The following is a 23,958-nucleotide window of genomic DNA, read 5'->3' as shown; positions in this document are numbered from 1 at the left end:
GTGAAATCTCTATCCCTAGAGGTTTTGAAGTCCTGGCTTGACAAAGCCCTGGCTGGGATGATTGAGTTGGGGTTGGTTCTGCTTTGGGCAGGGGGCTGGACTCAGTGGCTCCTGAGGTCTCTTCCTGCCCTAGGATTATATGAAAACCAAGTGTGCTGCAACATGGCCACATATCAGGCCATAGTAACCTAGGAACAAAGAATGTCAACCATATTGATTTAGCTCTAATTTACCCCAAATGTCTTAAGAGCCCTCTAAGCAGTGGAAGTGCTGGTAATGCTGCTAGACAATCTGACCTCCCTTGGTCTGGCAAATTCTCTGATTCGGCACCGGTCAGGTTCCAAGACTTCCAGACTAGAGAGGTTGAACCTTATTGCAATACTGTGCCCAGCTCCAGCACACACAAGTCAAGAAGATATTAATCAACTGGAAAGGGTTCAAAAGAAAAGAAAAGTTCTGGGCGCCACATTTCAAGAAAGATGTGGAGAAATTGGAAAGGATGCAGAGAAGAGCGACAAGAATGATTAAAGGTCTAGAGAACATGACCTATGAAGCCAGGCTTCATGAACTGGGCTTGTTTAGTTTGGAAAAAAGAAGATTAAGGGGGGACATGATAGCGGTTTTCAAATATCTAAAAGGGTGTCACAAGGAGGAAGGAGAAAATTTGTTCCTCTTGGTTTCTGAGGACAGGACAAGGAGTAATGGGCTTAAAGTGCAGCAGGGGAGGTTTAGATTGGACATTAGGAAAAAAATTCCTAACTGTCAGGGTGGTCAAATATTGGAATAAATTGCCAAGGGAGGTGGTGGAATCTCCCTCTCTGGAGATATTTAAGAACAGGTTGGATAGACATCTGTCAGGGATGGTGTAGACAGAGCTTGGTCCTGCCTTGAGGGCGGGGGGCTGGACTCGATGACCTCTTGAGGTCCCTTCCAGTCCTATTATTCTATGATTCTATGAACCACCACAAGAATGATTACAGGAATCGAAAACATGCCTGAGAGTGGAAGGCTCTCAGACCTCAATCTATTCATCTTATCAAAGTGAAGGTTAAGGCGGGACTTGACAGTAGTTTGTAAGTTCTTGCACAAGGAACAAATACTTGATAATAGAAGGGGTCCTCAGCCTAGTGGACAAAGATGTAACAAGATCCCTTAGCTAGAAACTGAAGACAAACATATTCAAGCTACCTGTATTCAGCCTGGAAATGAGGTTGTCTCCATGTTAATTACTATCGAGGCTAAATTACTATCAAGGCAGATTCTCCATCACTAGAAATATATCAAGAACATTTTTTCTTCAAGGATATACTCTAGTTCAATCGTTGCTATTGTATTTGAAGAAGGAAATTAAGGGAAGTCCTGTGGCATGTCTTATGCCGGAGATCAGAATAAATGGTCCCGTAGTTTTTTCTGGCCATAAAATTATGAACCTATACCTTTCAAACAGAGGAATCCATTGAACTGATTTCCAATCCAGGTTTACATAAAAACATCCTGAGAATATAGGTATGAAAAGCAGGTCTTTCCTCTTTCTTTGAGAACTTCCAGGACCCTGAATACTAGAAATGAAGACATTTTAAGCAACCTAGCTCACTCACTTGCAAATTATGGGTTTTCCCTGCAATTCAGCCTCTAGAACTTTGAGTGAAACAAATGTAAAAAACAAAAAACCATTGTTCAGACATCTTTTCTGCAGGAAATATGTAACATCCCTTCCTAGATCAACACAATTCAATGGATGTATGCACTAATGCTTTGTCATAAGAAATAGAGCCGTTTAAATGCTCAACTTAACTGTTCTTCAGGTTACACCCAAAATACCAGTGTTGGACTGATATTCTTCTGTTATTCTGAAATAGTTTATTTCGAAATAGCATGCCTACACTGCAGGGAAGCCTCAAAATTAGTCCGAAGCAGGCTTCCTAATGTAGACATGCTATCTCGATTTAGAGCCCCAGGAGGCACTGGGGAGAAATAACTTAGAATGGCCCTGGTGAGGGGCTATTTCAAAATAGCAGCAGTGGAGCATCTACACACGCCTTATTTCAAAATAGTTATTTCGAAATACAGTAGGCATTATTAACTGTAGAATGAGGTTAACAACTATCGGAATAAGTCGGCCGTTATTTCAAAATTATTTCAAAATAACAGAATGGTTGTGTAGATGCTCACATTGTTATTTCAGTTTAGATGCACCCTGAGTGTTTTATTTCACTGCCCATCTCTGTATTATCTAAACAGTAGTGAATAAACATATTTCTGGCATATTTCATTTGTTAAGTGTCACTGGGCATATACATTTCTTGGTCCTTCAGTTATTCCATTTGTAAAATGAAAGCAATGATATCTGTCTTCTTTAGGCACAAATAACAAACCCTAAGCTCATTCTCATAGAGTACGTCTAGACTGCATCCCTCTGTCGGCAGAGGGATGCAGATTAGGCAAGTCGACATTGCAAATGAAGCAAGGATTTAATTATCCCACGCTTAATTTGCATAAAAATGGCCACCGTTTTTGCCAACTCAACACTTTGTCAGCAAAAAGAGGCAGTCTAGAGGGGGATCGGTCGAGAAAAAGCCTTTTTCGACAGATCCCTTGTGCCTCCTGCAAGGAAGTTTAATGGCAGTTCGAATTAGGAGCTTTAATTCAAACTACAGAGTCCGTGCCGCGTGTAGCACCGGGCAGGTAGTTCGAACTACGGGGCTACACGTAAAATGGTGGCGCCCGGGAACAGGCAAATGAAGCCCAAGATATTTAAATCCCGGGCTTCATTTGCAAGTTCGAATGCCTACATTAGCCACCCTAGTTTGAACTACAGTGGCAGTGTAGACATAGCCTCACAGAGTACTACAGGTTGCACCTATCAAAACCGGCACAACCAGGGATGTTCATGGATCAGAGAGCCTGGTAGTCTACTGGCAGGTGGGCTATCCAAAAGCGGGCCTGGGATGAAGTAGCAGCACAGGCCTGCGGTGGGGGCTGGTGGCAGCCCTGAGCAGCCCACAGCAGTGGTACTGGAGCCAGCAGCACCCCCCCCCCAGCAGCCTGCAGCACTGAGGCTGGGTCCGGTGCAGCATGTGACAGCCCGTGATAGTGCAGGGCCAGAGCCAGAGCCCCAGGTAACCCGTGGGAGTTGGGCCAGAGCCCACAGGCTGCCACAAGACAAGAGTTTGAGCCCTCGGCAGCAGGACTGGAGATGGCAGCAGCCCCATCAGTGTATGGTAGCGCGAGGCTGAGGCCATAGCCTGTGGGCTGCTGAGGAGACGGAGCCCATGGCAGCAGCCCCTGGCAGTGGGGCCAAGGTCGGACAGTGAGGGCTGCTGGAAACCGCAGGCAGCTTCTATCCAGGGCAGCAGCAGCACAGCTGGCTGGGGCTAGTAGTAGTGAGCTGGAGCTGGCAGCACTGAGGGTCAAGGGCCGAAGGACTGTGGCAGGGAAATTTCCTTAATCTGGCAAATTCCCTGCTTTGGGACTGGTCAGGTCCTGAGGACGCTGATCCAGGGCGGTCCAACTTGTACTAATTCTATGGCATATGTTATAATAGAATCCTGAGGTTCCAGTAACATCAGGGCCACACTGAGCTAAGCATTATATAAAACCAATCATGAGACACGTTACCTGTCACAAAATTCATGAGCTCGTTAAAGATCAGATACGTACCAAAGAAGGCGGATTAGGAAACAGGAGGAAAATATGCCTACACAGACTAGCAGGTATACAAATGTTCATGTTTCAAATAAAACCAACTGAGTGACTTGAAACCTGCATTAGACATTTTCTTAATCCTAGTTCCTCCTACATTTGTTACACCCACTTCTTGCATTTTGTATAAGTTCTTTGAGGATACAGTCTGTCCCTTTCTCTAGGTCTGTGTAGCCTATAGGGCTTACCTGTAGAAATAAATAAGAAATATATCTATTTCCTCATGATTTTTATTACGTGGTTATTACAAAACATTTCAATAGGTTTATATTAGTTTGACTATAATGCAAGAAGCCTACACGCCATATCCTGTATGTTGAGCAACGGCAAAGTTAACATATCTCACCCAAATAACAAGGTTGGGTTACATATGCATGGGACCTTTCATGTAGACAGCAAAGTCAATGTGCATATATTCAGGACTTTCTACCTAGATAGACAGAAATAAGATAAAACAACCTTTAATAGAATAGGGGCTTCCAAGTACACCCTCAAACATAAGAGGCACACCATAACTTGGAAAACCCTAAAAAAAATACTGTTAAGACCAGACTGAATAATTGGTCAGGACAGAAATAAGATAAGAACATAAGAATGGCCGTACTGGGTCAGACCAAAGGTCCATCTAGCCCAGTATCCTATCTACCGACAGTGGCCAGCACCAGGTGCCCCAGAGAGGGTGGACGGAAGACAATGATCAAGCGATTTGTCTCCTGCCATCCCTCTCCAGCCTCTGACAAACAGAGGCCAAGGACACCATTTTATCCCCTGGCTAATAGCCTTTTATGGACCTAACCTCTATGAAATTATCTAGCTTCTCTTTAAACTCTATTATAGTCCTAGCCTTCACAGCCTCCTCTGGCAAGGAGTTCCACAGGTTGACTACACGCTATGTGAAGAAGAACTTCCTTTTATTAGTTTTAAACCTGCTACCCATTAATTTCATTTGGTGTCCTCTAGTTCTTCTATTTCGGGAACTAATAAATTTTCTTTATCAGCCCTCTCCACACCACTCATGATTTCATAGACCTCTATCATACCCCCCCTCAGTCGCCTCTTTTCTAAACTGAAAAGTCCCAGTCGCTTTAACCTCTGCTCGTATGGGACCCGTTCCAAACCCCTAATCATTTTAGTTGCCCTTTTCTGAACCCTTTCCAAGGCCAAAATATCTTTTTTGAGGTGAGGAGACCACATCTGTACACAGTATTCAAGATGTGGGCGTACCATAGTTTTATACAGGGGCAGTAAGATATTCTGGGTCTTATTTTCTATCCCTTTCTTAGTAATTCCTAGCATCCTATTTGCCTTTTTGACCGCCGCTGCACACTGCGTGGAAGTTTTCAGAGAATTGTCCACGATAACTCCAAGATCTCTTTCCTAATTTGTCGTAGCCAAATTAGCCCCCATCATACTGTACGTATAGTTGGGGTTATTTTTCCCGATGTGCATTACTTTACACTTATCCATATTAAATTTCATTTGCCATTTTGTTGCCCAATCACTCAGTTTGGTGAGATCTTCTTGGAGTCCCTCACAGTCTGCTTCTGTCTTGACTATCCTAAACAGTTTGGTATCATCTGCAAACTTTACTACCTCACTGCTTACCCCTTTCTCCAGATCATTTATGAATAAGTTGAAAAGGATTGGTCCCAGGACTGACCGTTGGGGTACACCACTAGTTACCCCTCTCCAATCTGAAAATTTACCATTTATTCCTACCCTTTGTTTCCTGTCTTTTAACCAGGTCGCAATCCAAGAAAGGATCTTCCCTCTTATCCCAGGGCCATGTAATTTACACAAGAGCCTTTGGTGAGGGACCTTGTCAAAGGCTTTCTGAAAATCTACTGGATCCCCCTTGTCCGCATGTTTGTTAACCCCTTCAAAGAACTCTAATAGATTAGTAAGACAGGATTTCCCTTTACAGAAACCATGTTGACTTTTGTCCAATAAATTATGTTCTTCTACACGCTTCACAATTTTATTCTTTACTATTGTTTCGACTAATTTGCCCGGTACTGAAGTTAGACTTACCGATCTGTAATTGTCAGGATCACCTCTAGAGCCCTTTTTAAATATTGGTGTCACATTGGCTACCTTCCAGTCATTAGGTATGGAAGCCGATTTAAAGGATAGGTTACAAACCACAGATAATAGCTCAGCAATTTCCCATTTTAGTTCTTTTAGAACCCTTGGATGAATGCCATCCGGTCCCAGAGATTTGTTAACATTAAGTTTTTCTATTTGTTCCAAAACCTCCTCTAATGACACTTCAACCCAGGACAGTTCCTCAGATTCATCACCCACAAAGGACTGTGCAGATTCAGGAATCTCCCCAACGTCCTCAGCCGTGAAGACTGAAGCAAAGAAATCATTTAGTTTCTCCGCAATGGCTTTATCGTCCTTGATTGCTCCTTTTATAGCTCGATCATCTAGGGGACCCACAGGTTTTTTAGCAGGCTTCCTGCTTCTAATGTACTTAAAAAAACATTTTGTTATTTCTTTTTGAGTTTTTGGCTAGCTGTTCCTCAAAATCTTTTTTTGCTTTTCTTATTACATTTTTACACTTGATTTGACAGTGTTTATGTTCCTTTCTATTTATCTCAGTAGGATTGGACTTCCACTTCTTAAAAGATACCTTTTTGTCCCTCACTGCTTCTTTTACATGGTGGTTAAGCCACGGTGACTCTTTTTTAGGTCTCTTGCTATGGGATACTTAACCACAAAAGGGTCATGGCAACGAATTAAGGTGTAAGATAATAAGCGGAGATCAATGATTCGCTGATCTATAGAAAAAAAGACTTCCCCATCAGTAAGGTGAGGAAACACGGAGAAGAAGAAAGGTAAGCACCACTATTGAATATGCCTCAAACAGAACATCAGTGTAACATCTTCTCAATGTGGTATCCCAGCCGGGGCGGTAAGAGGAGGAGATGAAATCCTTGGGAGAGGAGGTGCCAGAACAATGGCTACTAGTGGTGATGAGGAGGAAGGTGATAACACTTCAAGTTATTCTCGAAGGAACAGTGTGAGTATATGGAAGTATAGATGAACATTCACTACCTAATTAAGCTGGGGTGAGTCTGACTGTGCTAAATGTATTAATAAACTATATTTTTAAATATACAAGACCTCCTATAGTGCAAGCGTTGTAACTATGCACATCAGCATTCTCAACTACAGAATAATTTAAATACAGGGCCTGATCCTGGGACAAGAACCTGTGACTACACAAAGCAGTAACTGGAAATGAGGAAGAGGGGGAGGGATAGCTCAGTGGTTTGAGCATTGGCCTACTAAACCCAGGGTTGTGAGTTCAATCCTTAAGGAGGCCATTTAGGAATCTGGGGCAAAAATCTGTCAGGGATAATACTTGGTCATGCTGTGAAGGCAGGGGATAGGACTCCATGACCTTTCAAGGTCCCATCCAGTTCTAGGAGATAGGCATCTCTATTCATAAGTAATCTATATAATCATTTTACTCAATATTTTAGAAAAGTGCCTGTCTGTCCTTCTCTGAGTCCGTTTCCTACATGGTAAGAGCTACAACCACCCAATTCAGTATGCAGCTTCCTCTTATAATCTAAAACATGGTCAGGGTTCGGTTGTGCCAAGCCAATGGGGTGTGCATGGAATGGGATTGCTTCTCACCAAACAGAGGGCTGTGATAGCAGGGGCAATTATACTCCAGAATGGCCATCGTGAAGCAGCAAGCAAGCACACTCCAGCCATCCTGACAACCCCAGAGGGCTGATCCATCCGACAGCAAAATACTAACATTTTGACGCTGGTTGGCTAGGATTTGAGTAACAATACACTTAACACACAGCTATACGTTTAGGTTTTACAGACCATTCCTTGGAAAGTCAAATTGTCATTTAGGCATTAAGTAAAATAATAGCATGATACACAATTAGCTTCATACTGTGTGGCAGAACTTACCTAAAAGCTGCCACTAACGGAGCATAAACTGAGTCTCCGTCATACACATACAAATGGTCCCAGCTGCATTCTGTAGCGAAGTGACTGAATCGAAGCCTCAGGACTGCATTTGGCCTAAACAAAAGCAAACAATCATATTAAAAAAAACAACCTTACAACAGTCCGTGTGTCCAAACAATTGCCTTGATGTGCAGTTTCACACACAAACTAAAAAAATCAGTTATTCACCTTACTTTAACAGTTTCAGAGAGGTTAGTGCTTTTGTTAACCCACTTCCTCAGATAAGCAGAGTGGAGAAAAAAGGGGGGCCCTCACAATTAGTAACAGAAAAAGAAGGGGAGGGACGTAAAAAAAAAATGTACCTGTCAATTGCAGTGCTGGTGCTAACCAGGCTAATTGAGTGGGCTGGCAGTGTCACATAATGAGCTTTTAATGTCAGTTTGGTGAGGGGGCAGGGATGATACAATTTTGTGCGATTGGGAACTTGGCAACTCTGTTACAACCTCAACAGAAGGGTGTTGGTGTGGGAAGATTCCCAACCACCTTTTCAGACTTTAAGAGACCTTTGCAAGTAGGTCAGCCATTCCTCTGAAGTCATTGGGAACTTATGCGTCGACACAGACTGGGAAAGCAAGAGAAGCTCAGAATTTGACAATAGATTTTTCCCCCCCATGCACCGGGGTACTTTGTAAAGTTAGAGATCTTTGCTTCTAGAATTTTGAGAAAAAATTACAAATGCAGTTTAGCCCAGCGTCTGTAATCAGGAAATCTGGGGAGTTTGCACTCATAATATTTGAGTCACTTTAATACAAAAAGCAAAATTCTGTTCTGATCTTCTGAACTATCCAATTTTACCAAGGAGTCAAGCCATTGAAATGTAACAGCTAGAAAGTGCAATGTTGACTGTTGTGTTCATGTTCTTTCCCATAATAATTCATAAAAGTGGGTGAAACCAAAGTCTAAATGTGTTCACTAATTCAACTGCACTTAAAATTACTGTAAATAATACCCACTAAAAATTAAGATGTTTATACTTACTTTCCTTCAATGAGCCAGGTGCATTTTGTTTTGTATTTATAATTTCCAGGTCCATCTGTTACAAATCCAGAAGATCCAGTTAGCCTGTAAATAACAATTAGGAAAAATGTAGGTTTCCAATGTGATTAAATACTTTGGAAAAAGTAAGCATATTAGTTCCAAAAAATACCGGGATTAAAGCACGCAGCTTTAGGTTTTCATTTATTGAATGGCCATTATAAAGAAAACCCATGCAAATGCATCAGATCGTTCAGAATCTGCTACTGTACTCTTTTGCATGGGCAGTGAGAACAATGGGCCAGGGGTACCCCAAAAACCAGTAATATTCTTGGCCTGGGACCTGGCTCCAGCAAAGTGCAGGGCTGGGTCTCTTCTCCCCAGTCCTGCCTGCCAGCTCTATACAATTTAAAACAGCCTGGGGGGCCTTGCCCCTCTCCCCTGGTCACCTCCACCTATGAGCTGCTGTCAGGGGGAGGGGGATGCCCCAAGGAAGTGCCACACACCCCTCCCATACCCTTGCTTCCCCTATACCTCTTCCAGGCCCCAAACTCTCCCAGAGCCTGCACCAAAGACCCACCCCCCACCTACTTTCCCTCCCAAAGCCTGACCTCACACCCTCCTGCGCCTGAACCCCCTGGCAGAGTCTGCACCCCGTTTCCCTGCCCCAGCCCAGAGCCTGCACCTAGTACACATACTCCCCCACAGAGCCTTAGGGAGAGAGGGGAGCTCGCATGGGGGACAAGTACATGCTCAGGGCACCACCAAAATTTCTGCAAACCTAGCGCCCCTGTAATTTTGGTCAGTACCCCTTCTCGTGACTAGCCAGAGTACCCACAAGTGGCGACAGGAAATGCAAGGTGGTGTTCTCATCTGGCTTCCTACTCAGACCACCAACTTAGATAAAGGGTATTTCTTTCATAACTCTAGACCAGTACAGAAAGAGTAATGGAGGGAGGATGGCAACAGTGTTTCCCTTAACAGAGCAGCCAACAGTGATGGAACAAGGTGCTTGTTTAGAAGCACTGTCGCGAAAACAAATAAAAAATGAAAGATTTGTTGAAACAGGCTGAAAAGTTACTTTCAAAAGCAGAGTCTGAACAACTGACTGATGCTGAGCAACATCCTTCTCCAAGGGAGGAGCAGAAGTGCACCCGTGCAACCCCTCCTGAAAGTCTGAGAGAATCCACTGAAATTGAGGGAAAAGAACAAGATCAATCCCAAAACTATGTGGCCCAGTTCGACTGAGACACATAAAATGAGATCAAGTAGATTCATTCTTTAAAAAAAAAAAAAAAAAGAAAAGAAAAGCAGTTGAAAATTGTGCAAGAAGATTTTGGCATTAAAAACATTGTAAGTAGCAATCAATATGTTCTAGCAACATTTTCTGGCAACTGAGCAGTCACAAGATGCTGCCCTGGAGAACGTGCTTGTACAGTATTTTAAAGCTCTCAGAGCAGTGTATTTTGAGAGAGCTGGTTGGGAAAAAGTTACACAGAACCATTTCTGGAGAATGAAGCGCCATCCACATGAAATCACTTTATGAAATTATATTGGTTTCACAGAAACTAGAAAAGTAGTTCTAACTACATTAAAATGTCACATTCTAAAGTTTAAGCAAAAATACTTTCTTCTTTTTAAATTACTTGTTTTGAATTTTAAAATGTCCTATGTTATATATCAAGTAACAGTCAAATGGAAAGGAGATGTTTCAATTTTATTGAAGCTAACTATTTTCGCTGACCCAAAATGAAATTTGTGAAATTTCGTTTCATTGAGAAGTTTCCAATGTGGGGAGTTTGCTCCGAACTAGAACTAAAACAAATGTTGATGTCTCGATTGAATTTCCATTTTCTGCACAGCTCCACATTGTATACTTTCCAGGCTACTATATCTGGGCCCAAAACTTTTAAGCCTGAATTTCAACACGGAGTTTACTTTTGGGTGATTAAAGCAGTAGCCCAGTTTTCAGAGGTTTGCTAAGCTACTGCAATGTCTGTGAATTTGAGAGAGAGTTTTGATTTTTTATTTTGTTTTTTATTAATTATTCAGTGTTTCTGGAAAGTCAGATAATCCATTTATATTTTCTAAACATGGACTCTGGGATACCTAATTTTAGGCACTAATATTAGAAAAAATTCTCCCTTTTTTCTATACCTTAATTTTTTCAAAACAGTGTCAATGGAGAGTCTGAAAATCTTCATGTTTTAAGTATGCTGCTGTTTCAGCTCTGAAGGCACTTTTCCTGCAACTGATAGTAAGCAGACTTAGGAAATAGAGTAAATCTCATGAGCAGAAAAAAAAATTTGCCATGCTCTCCAACAACTATCAGCCTTTACCTGATCATTATGAGCGACCTGCTATGGAAAACTATTACTCTGGCATTCACTACACTCAAATTATCAAGATAAGATAATGCCTCAAAACATTCCAGGAAACCTTTGTGATCCAGTGTTGACAGAACTTAGACTCATTTGAATAATACAAAAACAAAATGAAATGTGAAGTTTAAAAAAAAAAAGGCTTAAACAAACAGGTTTTTGTGGTAAAAAACAGGATCTGAATACAAATCTGTGAATGATTTACATCTGTCCCTAACCTTTGGAACATATTTCATTAAACACAAATAAACCCAAGTATACCAACACAGAGTTCAACACTTTCCAAAGCAAATGAAATGGAAGCTAAAGGGTCCTAACTGCACTCTCCTATACACATGGTATTGTATGAACAACCCACATGATGGAGATAAGGAGAAATACTTGGCACCAAAGCAAGCTAAAGATGGAGTCTTGTCCTTATATTCAAGTAAAACCAGCTGATAAAAGGTTAAATTGGGTTCCAAATACTAATGAAAAACAAAAACTTAGAATTTGTTTAGTAATGGTCCTCTGTCCACACTACACAATAATCTACCATACTTAACCCTTGTACTTGTGCCTAGTAGTGGTCCAACATGCCACCATGTCCTTAAACATGGCTTCATTTTCCCTATGTGAACAAGATCAAGCATATGATCTAAGCTAGGAGCAAGACACCTGAGTTCTGGGAAACTGTGTTGTGTAGTTGGCCAAATGTAATACGACAGTTACAACTATTAGATGTTTTTACTGACATATTATTGGGAATAAAGGTCATTTGAGTCCTTTCCGGACACTGATTCTCACAGAGTTAGACTCATTTAAATAAGTATTTTGTATTCTCCTAATTTTATCACCTAGATACAATGGTGATGGACACTCTAGAAATGAACTAAAAAGTTGTATCCATATACCAATCCATAACTTCGAATGCTGAGTATAGTGGCTGTTCTATCCTAAATGAACAGTGCATTACATCATTCTGTTTAAAAAAACAACCTTAAAAACAATAGTCTGGTAGCACCTTAAAGACTAGCAAAACATGTACAGTAAAACTCCATTAGTCCGGCATCCAATGCTCCGGGACTCCTGATGGTCCGGCACCATCAGGAACACGGAAGTGCTGGGGCAGCCGGACAGGCTTCCCCCATTCAGCTGCTGCTGAAACTGACCAGCAGCTGAATCGGGGAAGCCGGGAGCAGAGCAGCTGGGGTGCTGCCGGGTTGGTCTCGTAGCGCTGCCCTTCAGGGCTGCGGGACCAACCCGGCAGCACCCCAGCTGCTCTTGGGGACGCCTGGGGCAGAGTCTTTTGGCGCTGCGGGACCAACGCGGCAGCACTCCAGCTGCTCTGCCCCAGGCGTCCCCAAGAGCAGCTGGGGTGCTGCCGGGTTGGTCCCGCAGCCCCGAGGGGCAGCGCTACAGGACCAACCGGGCAGTACCCCAGCTGCTCTGTCCCGGGCATCCCCAAGAGCAGCTGGAGTGCTGCTGGGCTGGTGCCGTAGCGCTGCTCCTTGGCGCTGCGGGACCAACCGGGCAGCACCCCAGCTGCTCTATTGCAGGCATCCCCGATTCAGCTGCTGCTGAAACTGACCAGCAGCAGCTTAATCAGGGACGCCTGGGGCAGAGCCGGACTATCGTAAGGGGGGGTTATGAGGGGTCTGGGGTGGCATCCCCTCCCACCCCACTCCAGACCTCTCATAGCCCCCCCCCCTTCTGATAGTCTGGCATATCTGATAATCCGGCACCCCCTGGGTCCTAAAAGTGCCGGATTATCGGAAGTTTACTGTAGATGGTATCATGAGCTTTCGGGTGCATAACCCACTTCTTCAGATGACTGGAATATTAAAAGTCCAGAGCCAAGAATAAATAATGGAAGGGAGGAGAGGAAGGAGAAAAAAAAAAAAAAAAAAAAAGACAGTGAATAGATTCTTTTTTCTTCCTCTTCCCTCCCACTCCCCTACCACCATTCCCTTATTTATTCTCGGATTTAGCAATTCCAGCTCTCACAATCTCAGATTATGAGACTATGAGAAAGACCTTTTTTAACATACACAACTGCATATTCACAGCATTGCTCTAAAAACAGACTGCTGTCAGGCTAATACATCAACTCAGCAATTACTTGAAATGTCAAGTAGCCATTTTGCTAACAATAAAGTGCATAAAGTAAAAAAAAAAATCCCAAAAGCCTAAACCAACTGCACTACAGTAGACCTACCACTTAGTCACATACAGGCAGTCCCCGGATTACGTACAAGATAGGGACTGTAGGTTTGTTCTTAAGTTGAATTTGTATGTAAGTTGGAACTGGCGTCCAGATTCAGCCGCTGCTGAAACTGACCAGCGGCTGACTACAGGAAGCCCGAGGCAGAGTTGCTCTGCCCTGGGCTTCCTGGAATCAGCCGCTGATCAGTTTCAACAGCAGCTGAATTTGGATGCCTGGGACAGCAGCTGGGGCGCTGCCGGGTAAGTCCCCGCAGCGCCGCAGCTCAGCACTGCGGAGACCGACCCGGCAGCACCCCAGCTGCTCTACCCCAGGTGTCCCCAAGTCAGCCGCTGTTGAAACTGATCAGCGGCTGATTCCAGGAAGCCCGGGGCAGAGCAACTCTGCCTCAGGCTTCCTGTAGTCAGCCGCTGGTCAGTTTCAGCAGCAGCTGACTTGGGGACGCCTGGGGCAGGGCAGCTGGGGTCCTGCCGGGTTGGTCCAGTAGCACCAAGGAGCGGCGCTGCGGGACCAACCTGGCAGCGCCCCAGCTGCTCTACCCCAAGAGTCGTCGGCGAGAAAAGCCTGGTCTGCTGGGGGGAGGGGAGGGGAGCGCACTAGCTGCCCCTCCCCCCCAGCAGACCAAGGAGACGCGGGTGGCGGGACCACCGAGACGCGCCGCAGTCCCGCCCGCATCCCCCGCGGCTTTGTTCTGCGTCTTCCTGGTCTGCTGGGGGGAGGACGCTGCCGGCGTCCTCCGAGGCTTTGCTCCCAGTCTCTCTGGTCTGCTGGAGCCCCCCCAGCAGACCAGGGAGACGCGGAGCAGCTTTTCTCGCCCTGGAGGACGCAGGCGGCGGGACCACGGCACATCTGGGCATCCCAATGCTCCCGTCCTCCGGGGCAAGAAAAGCCCCGTTCGTAACTGCGGATCTCAGGGACTGCATAACTCGGGGACTGCCTGTAATGAGGTGTTCATTAGCAGAGCAGAGTAATATTTTAAGTATATTTGATCCTGGTGACAAACAAAAAAAGTACAGGAAGCCCCTGACTTGTAACCACCCGACCTCCGACCCACCGCACTTAGGGATATGAACAACTAGTCAACTATCCAATAAGCAAATACTTATTGGATAGTCAACTAGTCGCTTCCCCCACCCCGTTACTGCCTCTATCAGAAAAAGGCAGCAAGAGGAGGAAGGAACCTGTAGTACCGCATGGAAGCAGTAGTACCGCATGGAACCTGGGACCAGACTCCAGGCTCCACACAGTGCTGCCACTTTGAAACGCCACGTACAGCCTGATGCTGGGTACCCTGCGATGTTTCAAAGACACTGTGTCACACGGAGCCTGGGGTCAGCGGGGGACCCCATGTGGCTCATTTGCCTTTGAAGCGTAGCAACAGCCCTAGGGCGCCCTGTTGACTAATCGAATAGTTGATGCAAAATGCATCAGTCAATTACTCGATATTCAATATCCCTATGACAGACCAGAGGTCATATCAGGCTCCCCTGCTACCAGCTATCCCCCAGCCCCAGACCATTCAGCAGCCTCCTGACCAACTCCCCCCGTCCCTGCTCCCCACCACCAGCTCCTTCACCCTGCCAGTTCCCCCCCCCCACACACACACACACACCTCCTCCTCGCTAAGCCAAGCAGCCCAGCTCCCTGTGCACCAGGCTCCTACCCATGTCAGGAAACCCCTCTGCAGCACGCCGGGCTCCTGGCCATGACGGGCAGCCCCGCTGCAGTGTTCCGAGCTCCTGGCTCTGCCAGGCAGCCCCACTGTGTTGTACCTTTCACTGCAACTATGGGGAGGCGGGCAGACCAGCTGCAGGGAGCCCAGCTGCCAGCCTTCAGTTGGGATACTCTGGTCCTCAAACATCCATGGTCCTACTTAGACCATGGATGTTGCCAAACCAGGAAGTCCCCATTAACAGAAGTTCAACCTGTATAAAACTCCTCCTATTCATCCTATATTTGTCTTTCACTGTCATGAGTTAACCAAAGCCTGGAAGAGCAACCCTAGGGGTAAGCACACTACTCTATCCCTATGCCTTGACCTCGCTAAAATACTGCCACAAGAGTGCTCATTAAAGCTGGCTGTGATGTAGATTCCTCTTCAGTAAGGCCTAGAATGAATCCATACATTAATCCCATATAAACCACTTATAGCCACTGATACAGATTAATAGAAACTGGTGATCTATAATAAAAGGTTTCATATTTTACTTACTAGTCCCATACCATCCCAAATTAATTAATGTAGTTCTTATTTCATAATTGCGTATTTTCTCAAAGAGCGCATGCATTGCTTGAAGTGGAATGGTAAGCATGTACAGTTCAACCTAAGTAAATTATTTACACTGTAGGCCAAGAACAGCTGCCAAAAATTCACAAGAGGGAAAAAGAAACTAAACCTGCGCATCTACCTTATGACTTTCTAACTCCTATAAGACCTCTCTCGCTTTTCCTTGCCAACTGCAAAGGTCACTGGTACACCTGAGAGCCAAGCCAAGCCTTAGCTAGGCAGAACAGCCAGCAGCAGAGTACCTTCAAACACATACCTCTTCAAACAGCATTTGTATTTGTGAAAACTGTGATTACGTACAAGAAAATGTTAAGCTTCCAATGCTGCAGAGAAGTGTGAACATTTCATTGGCATGTTAAAGAAACTACCGAAAGTGGCATTACATGGATTCTTTAGTGCAATATTTAAATGAAAAATAAGCACCGATACAGGTTTATCTAGTTATCAGAAAGGAGGAGGAAATCTGGAAAAAAGGAAATCGGTAGTGTACCATTTGTGTCACATGTGCAGTAACAACTTCTTTAAGATGACTGTCCCCGTACCAGTGCTCCATTGTAGATGTTTCAAGGCCTTGCACTTATAATCAGAGATTTATAACAGTAGTACCCCAGGTGGCAACATATGCACAGTGCCAACTCGCAACCCGGCGAGTTGTAACCAATGCACATCATCAACTCCATTCTATCTCTACTGAGGAGAACTACTTCAGACACCAAAGCAGAGGGGAGGAGAGAGGGCTGTAGAACCCACACAGGGACAATCGTCTCAAAAGCCCCATGCTCCCTGCAGCATTTCAAAGCAGCAGCACCGCATGGAGCCCAGGATCAGTCCAGGAGTCCCCAGCTGATCCCAGGCTCCACATGGCACTGCCGCTTTGAAGTGCCCCCTCCTCTGTCCCCCTGCCATTGCTTCCTCTTTGTGATAGAGGCAAGTTGGGGGGGAGCAGCTAGTCGACTAGTGTGTCGACTATCCGATAAGCGTTCACATCCCTAACAAGTACCAGTACCCGCAGCAGCATCCTTATCACAGCCTCGGCTCCCGCCCTCCCCATACACTGTGCTGCAGTCTAGAAAGAGCCTCAGGGCCTAAGAACAGCTGAGCAGGGCAAACGTGCCCCATGCAGTCTTCCCCCTTGACAAGTGCACCAGTAAGTTGCACGCTGTTCAGGAGAAACTCAAATGTTACCCAGCTGATTAGCAGAGCGTCCACGTGTTTCTATTGGTGGTGCACATTTACACATGCCTGGGTACACATAAAAATTATTCCACACAAGGATGGAAAAAATCCACAAACAGATAGGAAAGATTAGAGGGAACATTGCCACCCCCCACCCTCATGCCTCTGGCACCAAGCGTGTGCCAAACAAGGAGGAAGGGAAAGGAACACAGAAGAACACACGCACTTGGGGAGGGATAACTCAGTGGTTTGAGCATTGGCCTGCTACGTCCAGGGTTGTGAGTTCAATCCTTGTGGAGGCCATTTAGGGATTTGGGGCAAAAATTCATCAGGGATGGTACTTGGTCCTGCTGTGAAGGCAGGGGACTGGACTTGATGACCTTTCAAGGTCCCTTCCAGTTCTAGGAGATAAGGCTTGGTTAAATTAAATTTAAATTAATGGAGATTGCCTGAGTGCATGTTTGCTTTTGAAAGTTCTTTGGTTGCTGGTATTTGGATGGAGGTAATAGCAGCCTGGCAACATCAATGGCCTCGTGTTGTACTTTAACATACAATTACAAATACCGTTTTTTAAATTTTTATCAAGCAAGTTGATTGCTCTCACCGCCTGGCGTCATACGGTACATACTTCAAAGAAAGTAAACACATGGTTGGGGCAACCAGGAATCGTGTGCTGACACTACTGACCAATAGCTATATCAATCGTGTTTTTAAACTAATTCTTATTGTGAATTAACCTGTCTCTCCCGCACATGACGAGTCATGTCACTCATTAACATGTTGCATGGCAATGAACCCCCTATACCACTCTAAGTACTGAAAGCACAAGCACACACTTCATCAGACCCATTTCCACTCCCCCATGAATATATGGATAACGGTGGTTTTCTCCCCACTTTCATTTGCCCGCACGAATCCATAACGGGTGAGCACAAAGCACCCTGACTTCTATTGTCCGGGTAAATCCAACTCCAGCTGTCATAGGTGAACTTCACTGGGCTCACCAGTTAACCTTTCACTGGGCTCACCAGTTAACCTGGTTACATGCAGGGTCCCCTACCCCCTGCTGCCTCAGTATCACAGGTAGCAGCACAGGGGGAGGGGGAGCCAAATGATACAGACACAGCAGCGAGGGGGCGGGGCAGGTGGCTCCACGGGAGTCAGTACACATGGGAAGTCTGCTTTGAAGCGGTTTTCCATGGTCACCGTGGAGCCACCTCCCCCTCGCCATGCGTGAACATGCCACCGCTAAAACTTTCAGTGGTTACATGTTTATTAAAACAAACACATTTTAATAGTGTCCCAGCTAGGGATGTAAATTTTAAATTAATTGGCTGATCGAACAATCAATGCAATTTGCATCGACTATTCGATTAGTCGATACGAGCGTCTCCTCTTTTGAAGTGTCTTATCAGATAGACAACTAGTAATTAACATCCTTAATCCCAGCCGGTCTATAAATGCAGATTACCAGCCAGCAAAAAACCAACAACCTGGCATCATCAACTTGACCAGTGCATCCCACATGGACATTCATAAAATCAACTTCTGTGCCCCTAAGGGCCAGGATAACAATGGGGTAGCATCCTTTTATGTTTACATACTGATGAGCTATTGAGAAGGACAGACAAGGAGTCTCATTGATGGCCCAGGAGCAGGTTGGAAATCCCATTCTCTCAAAGCCAGTAATTACCTCACAAATACCTTTTGTGCCTGCCACCTGGGGATAAAACCACACACCCAACTGCCTCAGAAACCTCTTCCACCTCTTTACCCACAGTCAATTTTTTCACACCAGACTAGTTACCACCACAACTAAAGCAGTCTGGGATAGCCAGCTTCCAGACAGTTACAGCAACCCATTCCTCGACCATTTTGATCATTCACATGGGTGTATCATTGAACACCAGAAATGTAGCTCTCTTCACATGTTTCTTCTTGATCCCTCCACTTTGTTGTCCCAGGTCTGCAGGAGTGTGTGGTCCCACCAGTCCTCACTTGTGTCCCTCCTCCATAAGTAGGGGGCATCAGCAGCTGTACCAACTGACAAGAGCAGCAGCAATCAATTCTAGTCTCCCTGTCTGTGTCCTCCTCCATCGGTTTCTTGGATAGGTCAGAAAATATTGCCAAAACATTCCCCAGTGTCTCATAGAAGCTCTGACCTTTTCCTGACACAAAAATGAGAGCTTAAGCCACAGAAATCCTTCAAAAAGCTCCTCCTCCATACACCGGGCTCCAGTTGCTGGGAGCACAGTGACCAAAATGACTGCTTGGCAAGCTCTGTTGCCAGGCTGTCCCAATTTCCTGCAACATGCAGGATGGACAGTCAAGTTTTCCCATCCTGCACCATAGTCAAAAGGCTAGAAAGGCCACATTTCAGGAGGATGCAAAGGAGTCTGGGATATGATTGGTTTGGCGCCGGTCTGCAAAATGCAGGGGGGGACAACCATGCCCAAGTTCATGCCTGGCTCTGACAATTCGCAATTGAGGGTTGACAATCAATCAATCCCAACTGCTGGTCCATGGACCAGTGCCGGGCTGCAAATGGCTGGCTGCCGGACCACAGCACACTGCCAGGCCACGCCCATGGCGGCTGCTCCAGGACCGAGACTGGAGGGTAGACTGGGCACATGGCCAGTGGCTGCTGGAGCTGAAGCCAGTTTTTCGCAGCAGCTTGGGGGCCGGGGCAAGGGTACACCCCAGTCCCCTGAGCCACAACACAGCAGCCAGCTTCAGGTCCGGCAGCCACTTGGGCTGCTGACTGCTTGTGTTCTCTGCGAGAAGGGAAGGGGTACGTGGAATAATGGTTAGAGCAGGGAGGGACACCTGGGTTGTACCCCAGTCTGACAGGACCCCCACTGCCTGCCAGCCCTCAGCATGTGGGGCGGCCCCAGGAAGGCAAAGCCTAGCTCTGAGTGACTTGGCGGTGGGGGGTGCGCATACAATTACCGTGGCCTGTTGTGGGTGTGAGAGAGAGAGACAAACAGACAGACAGATAGATCACCCTGACCTGCAGTGTGTGTGGATGAAGCTCAAGTTGACCAGTTATGATGTAAATTTCAAAGAAATGTGCGAAAAGATGCAGCAGCAGAAGTGCCATTAAATAAAGTCTGTGAGTACGATGTTCCATTTATGTTATTGTTACTCATCTTGTCTATTATCAATATTAAGTTGTATATTTTCAGTCATGCAAGGTAAGAAAGAAAGGAGTCTTTTAAACACAATTTTTTTTTAAGTGTTGTGGGTATCAGCACACTGATCTTAATGATTTTATGCCAATAAATTTGCATAATGGATATGCAAATATACAAATACAATGTTGCCAGTCTGCCAAAAGTTTGGCAATGGGTTTGCCAGTCTGTGGTATAAAAAAAGGTTGGGAACCACTTGTCTAGATGCTCAAGCCCTGGGTTCTCGAACCCAGGGTCAGCTGGCATGAGTACTAGTCGCCATGGGCTTACAAGGGAGTGTAGACTCATAGACTTTAAGGTCAGAAGGGACCATTATGATCATCTAGTCTGACCCCCTGCACAGTGCAGGCCACAGAATCTCGCCCACCCCTCTTAGAATAATCCTCTCACCTATGTCTCAGATATTGAAGCCTTCAAATACTTTGAAGGCCCCAACATGCAGAGAGTCCTAGACCTACCCTGAAAAACTTACTGTAATTAGGAGCATCTCTATAAAGAATGACACAGCAATATTTACTTGTCTTCAGATGCCATGACACGTGGCTAAAAACAACAGTGACTATCCACAAAGTTAACAGGTGCCTCTTACATAAGTATCAGAGCTGTTGTCAGGCACACTGATTCCTGTAATGCATTAGACACATGGCTATTGTGCTGTGTGGGCAGGTAACCCTGAGCATGATGCTGTGTAAGTGGCAAAAAAATTCCTCTCCCCTCCATTAATTCCGTACACTTATTCACAGACATTAAGATCAGAAGGGATCACTTATGATCACGCAGGCTGCAGCTGCGCCTTTATAAACTCTAGTGAAGCTGCTGAAAGCCAACAAGAGAGAGTTCCCCCATCAACTTAATTAATCCTCCCCAATGAGTGGCGGTAGCTATGTTGGTGGGGAGCTTCTCCTGCGGACATCGCACTGTTCACATGGGTGCTTAGGTTGGTGTAACTTAGATCATACCCATCCGAGCGATAGAAGTGGTTGTGTAACCACAGCCTAAACGTCAGCCCTCTGGTTACGAGTTTGTAAGTTTTATAAGCTCAGTTAGCCTTGATAAATGATTTCACAAACAGTCATTTAAATAATTTCAGAATACAATTTGCACCCATGAATCTACTCAACTGAATCAGTGCTTCTAGCAGTCGCTCTCCTTTCACTGTTTTCCTCCGCCTCTGTTCTGTTCCAAAGCTCGTTGTGATTCATACTCAGTTGCCAACAGCAAACAAGGTTTGCCTACTGATAGTTCAGCAGTTTCCCCAAATTAGAAACATACAATTAGCCAAAAATGTATCTTAAATACATGTGCAAGAGCTTAAATTACAGTATTCTGCACCTGTGTACCTAGTAAATATGGCACATCCTAATTATAATTTTTAAAACCACACAAATGTTTCAAGATTTATAGTCACATCAATATTCCTCCCCAGTTTGAAAGAACTTTTACTCTGGTAAGAAAAATAACTTGAAGACTTACATTTAAATGCAAACAACAGTACTGGGCCTATGACCTAATTGTGTATCTGATCTATTAGGTGACTGAAGAGAGTTTGATTCCAGACACGTACTGCTTCCTCCAGGACAGAAGGAGGAGTCGACAGTATTTTAGTGGCAGAGGGCCGACACATGGCAGCAAAGTGCGCCATTTTGTTTGTAACCATTCAGACACATTTAAGAGCCCTCCTCAGGGCAATAAATTACATCATATAATTAAGAGACTATCAAAATCTTCAAGTTCCAAACAGGCACGCTGACCTCATTCTCTGCTGATCTCTCTTTCTTGCAAGACTACACACATGAACCTCAGCTCCTTAAATTCTTCATAATGTATACACCTGGAAAGTGGCCAAATTTGAACCCACAGCAGCAAATTGCTTCTTTCCTCACATGCCGTTTCTTTCTTAAGCTGAATTCCAACTGTATTTCTCCCCAATGATGAATCCTAGTCCAAATGTGAATGACAAAAATTGGTAGCAAGGAAGTTCAGGCCAAAGATCTAACAAGTTTTTGAGGCCAAAGTGGGTCTTCTGGAACCCAAACTTATACAAGCAAGCATTACAATCTGCCCTGCATTCCCCTTCCCTTCCTGCCCCTCCCACCGTAACTACTTGCACCTAGTTCCTGCTAGGAATGTTAACAACTAGTTGACTATCCAATAAGCAAATGCACTAGTCAACTAATCGCTTCCACTTCCCTTGCTGCTTCTATCAGAAAGATGCAACAAGGGAGTGTGAAGGACGGGATGCTTCGAAGTGGCAGCGCCGCATGGACCCTGGGCTCCATGCAGCACTGCTGCTTTGACATGCAATCTGCAGCCTGGGGCCACCTTGTGTCCCCCTCCCGCCCACTGACCCTGGGCTATATCCAGTGCTGTGGCTTTGAAACACCGCAGGGCCCAGTGGGGGAATGCTTGAGGCGCCCTTATCGACTAATCGAATACTCAATGCAAATTAAATCAACTATTTGATTAGCAGATTAATCTAAATTTAACATCCCCAGACCCTGCCTAACGTTCAAAACTCTCAGCCAGTCTCCCAATGCTATCCAGCTGGGAAACACTTTCCTGAAGGTTAAGGAAAACAATGGCTTAAGTTTAACATTTTGTTTAGCTGGAAGACTGAAGGACTTGTACCTTGAATGTAGAACACTGAATAAACAAGTTCCAGCTGGGATGTGATCAAACTTCCAGGGGAAGAGGAGTGTATAAGCACCAAGCAGGTTCTTAAATGTTTTCACCTATATTGACAAATAGTAGTTCATCTATCAATTAACATGTCAACATTTACAGATCAATTCCAAACTGCAAAGCACATTTTGGCAACTTGTCAAAATTGATTTGTTAATATCAATGAAATGCTGCACAAGAGCAAAGACTGCTCATAAAAAAAATTCAAATAAAAAAGGTAGTGTGACAATACCCAAATACTTCCTTCCCATTCTGACAAAAGTTTGGCAAGCACCAGAAAACAAACTCAAAAGATTTAAAATTACATTTAAATAATGAAATAGGTCTTCATGCAAAAATAATTAGTTATTTTGTGGAGAGACGTTCAAGCTAATTAAAAGCAGACCCATTCATTTAAATCCATGCAGTTAAAATTGGTCATTTAACCATGATTTAAATAAATCAATTTGTACTTGTTATTTTCCTAAAGAACGGCTGGTTTTGTGTCAATGAGTGGCACATATTACATCTAAGCACATCAAGTACATACTTAAGTTTATTCAGACTTAACTGTTACATTTTCATTTATATTATTTAAAGTAGTGAATGATATTTCTTACATACTACATAAAGATTAATTATTTACTCACACTTTGTTGCAAGCTGTGTCTGGATGAAAACTGAACTTGAACTTGAATTAAAAATGCACAAAAAGAATACTTACAAATAATTGTTTTTATTATATAAAGCTACTTTAAATGTGCTGGATACAGAAGAAAAACGTTTATAAAAACATGTTATGCATTTGTAAGGGACTGATACATTAAATAAAGAAAGGGGTATCTACAGTTAGCCAATTAACCAAATTATTTTAGATCAGCAGGTTCTTCAAGATTTTAGAAGTCGATCTCAGCCTCTTACATCTTGTTTCTTATTTATAGTTTTGAAAAACAGTAACAAGCTTTCCTGCTTGTTCAGCTCCCTATCAGCTTCTCAATTTTGACTGCACTAGCTGAATAAGCTGAAATTTAAAAATATATATATTCTTTGTGCCTGCAGAGGAGCATACTGCTGTCCAAAACTGGTTTAACACTTCAACAAACTCGGGGACCAAGTGCATAGCCAGTCACTGACCAGTGCACTGGTCTGACTTGCTTGAAAAATGTGTCAGTAAATATGGACTGTTACGGATGTAGTTTAAATGTTGTAATAGTTTGACAAGTTTAAGCCTTGACATAGGCAGTCATGATTTCAAATTTAAATTTTAAATATCTATTGAAAAGAAAACTGAACTTGAATAAGAATCCTGAGGTTTTAAATTGTAATTAGTTGTGTTTTCTATTATATAAACATTTTACCCAGTGGTTAGGTTCCACTAACCCT

The 23,958-nt window shown here is 44.3% G+C and overlaps 1 protein-coding gene across 3 annotated transcripts in view; it reads right to left on the bottom strand.

Annotated features, from left to right (window-relative positions):
- Positions 1-23,958, bottom strand: part of ATRN (attractin) — a 222,481-nt gene that overhangs the window by 160,036 nt on the left and 38,487 nt on the right. For all 3 annotated transcript variants that reach the window (XM_075931018.1, XM_075931019.1, XM_025179538.2), the window contains exons 2-3: positions 8,680-8,763; positions 7,642-7,755 (exon numbers count right to left, since the gene is read on the bottom strand). In XM_075931018.1, the coding sequence (XP_075787133.1) occupies positions 7,642-7,755; positions 8,680-8,763 (198 nt within the window). The remainder of the gene's footprint in view (positions 1-7,641; positions 7,756-8,679; positions 8,764-23,958) is intronic.

Source organism: Pelodiscus sinensis, chromosome 5, assembly GCF_049634645.1.
Source record: "Pelodiscus sinensis isolate JC-2024 chromosome 5, ASM4963464v1, whole genome shotgun sequence".
Lineage (NCBI taxonomy): Eukaryota > Metazoa > Chordata > Testudines > Trionychidae > Pelodiscus > Pelodiscus sinensis.
Note: the sequence above shows the minus strand (reverse complement) of the source record. Positions and strands in the feature narration are given on the sequence as shown.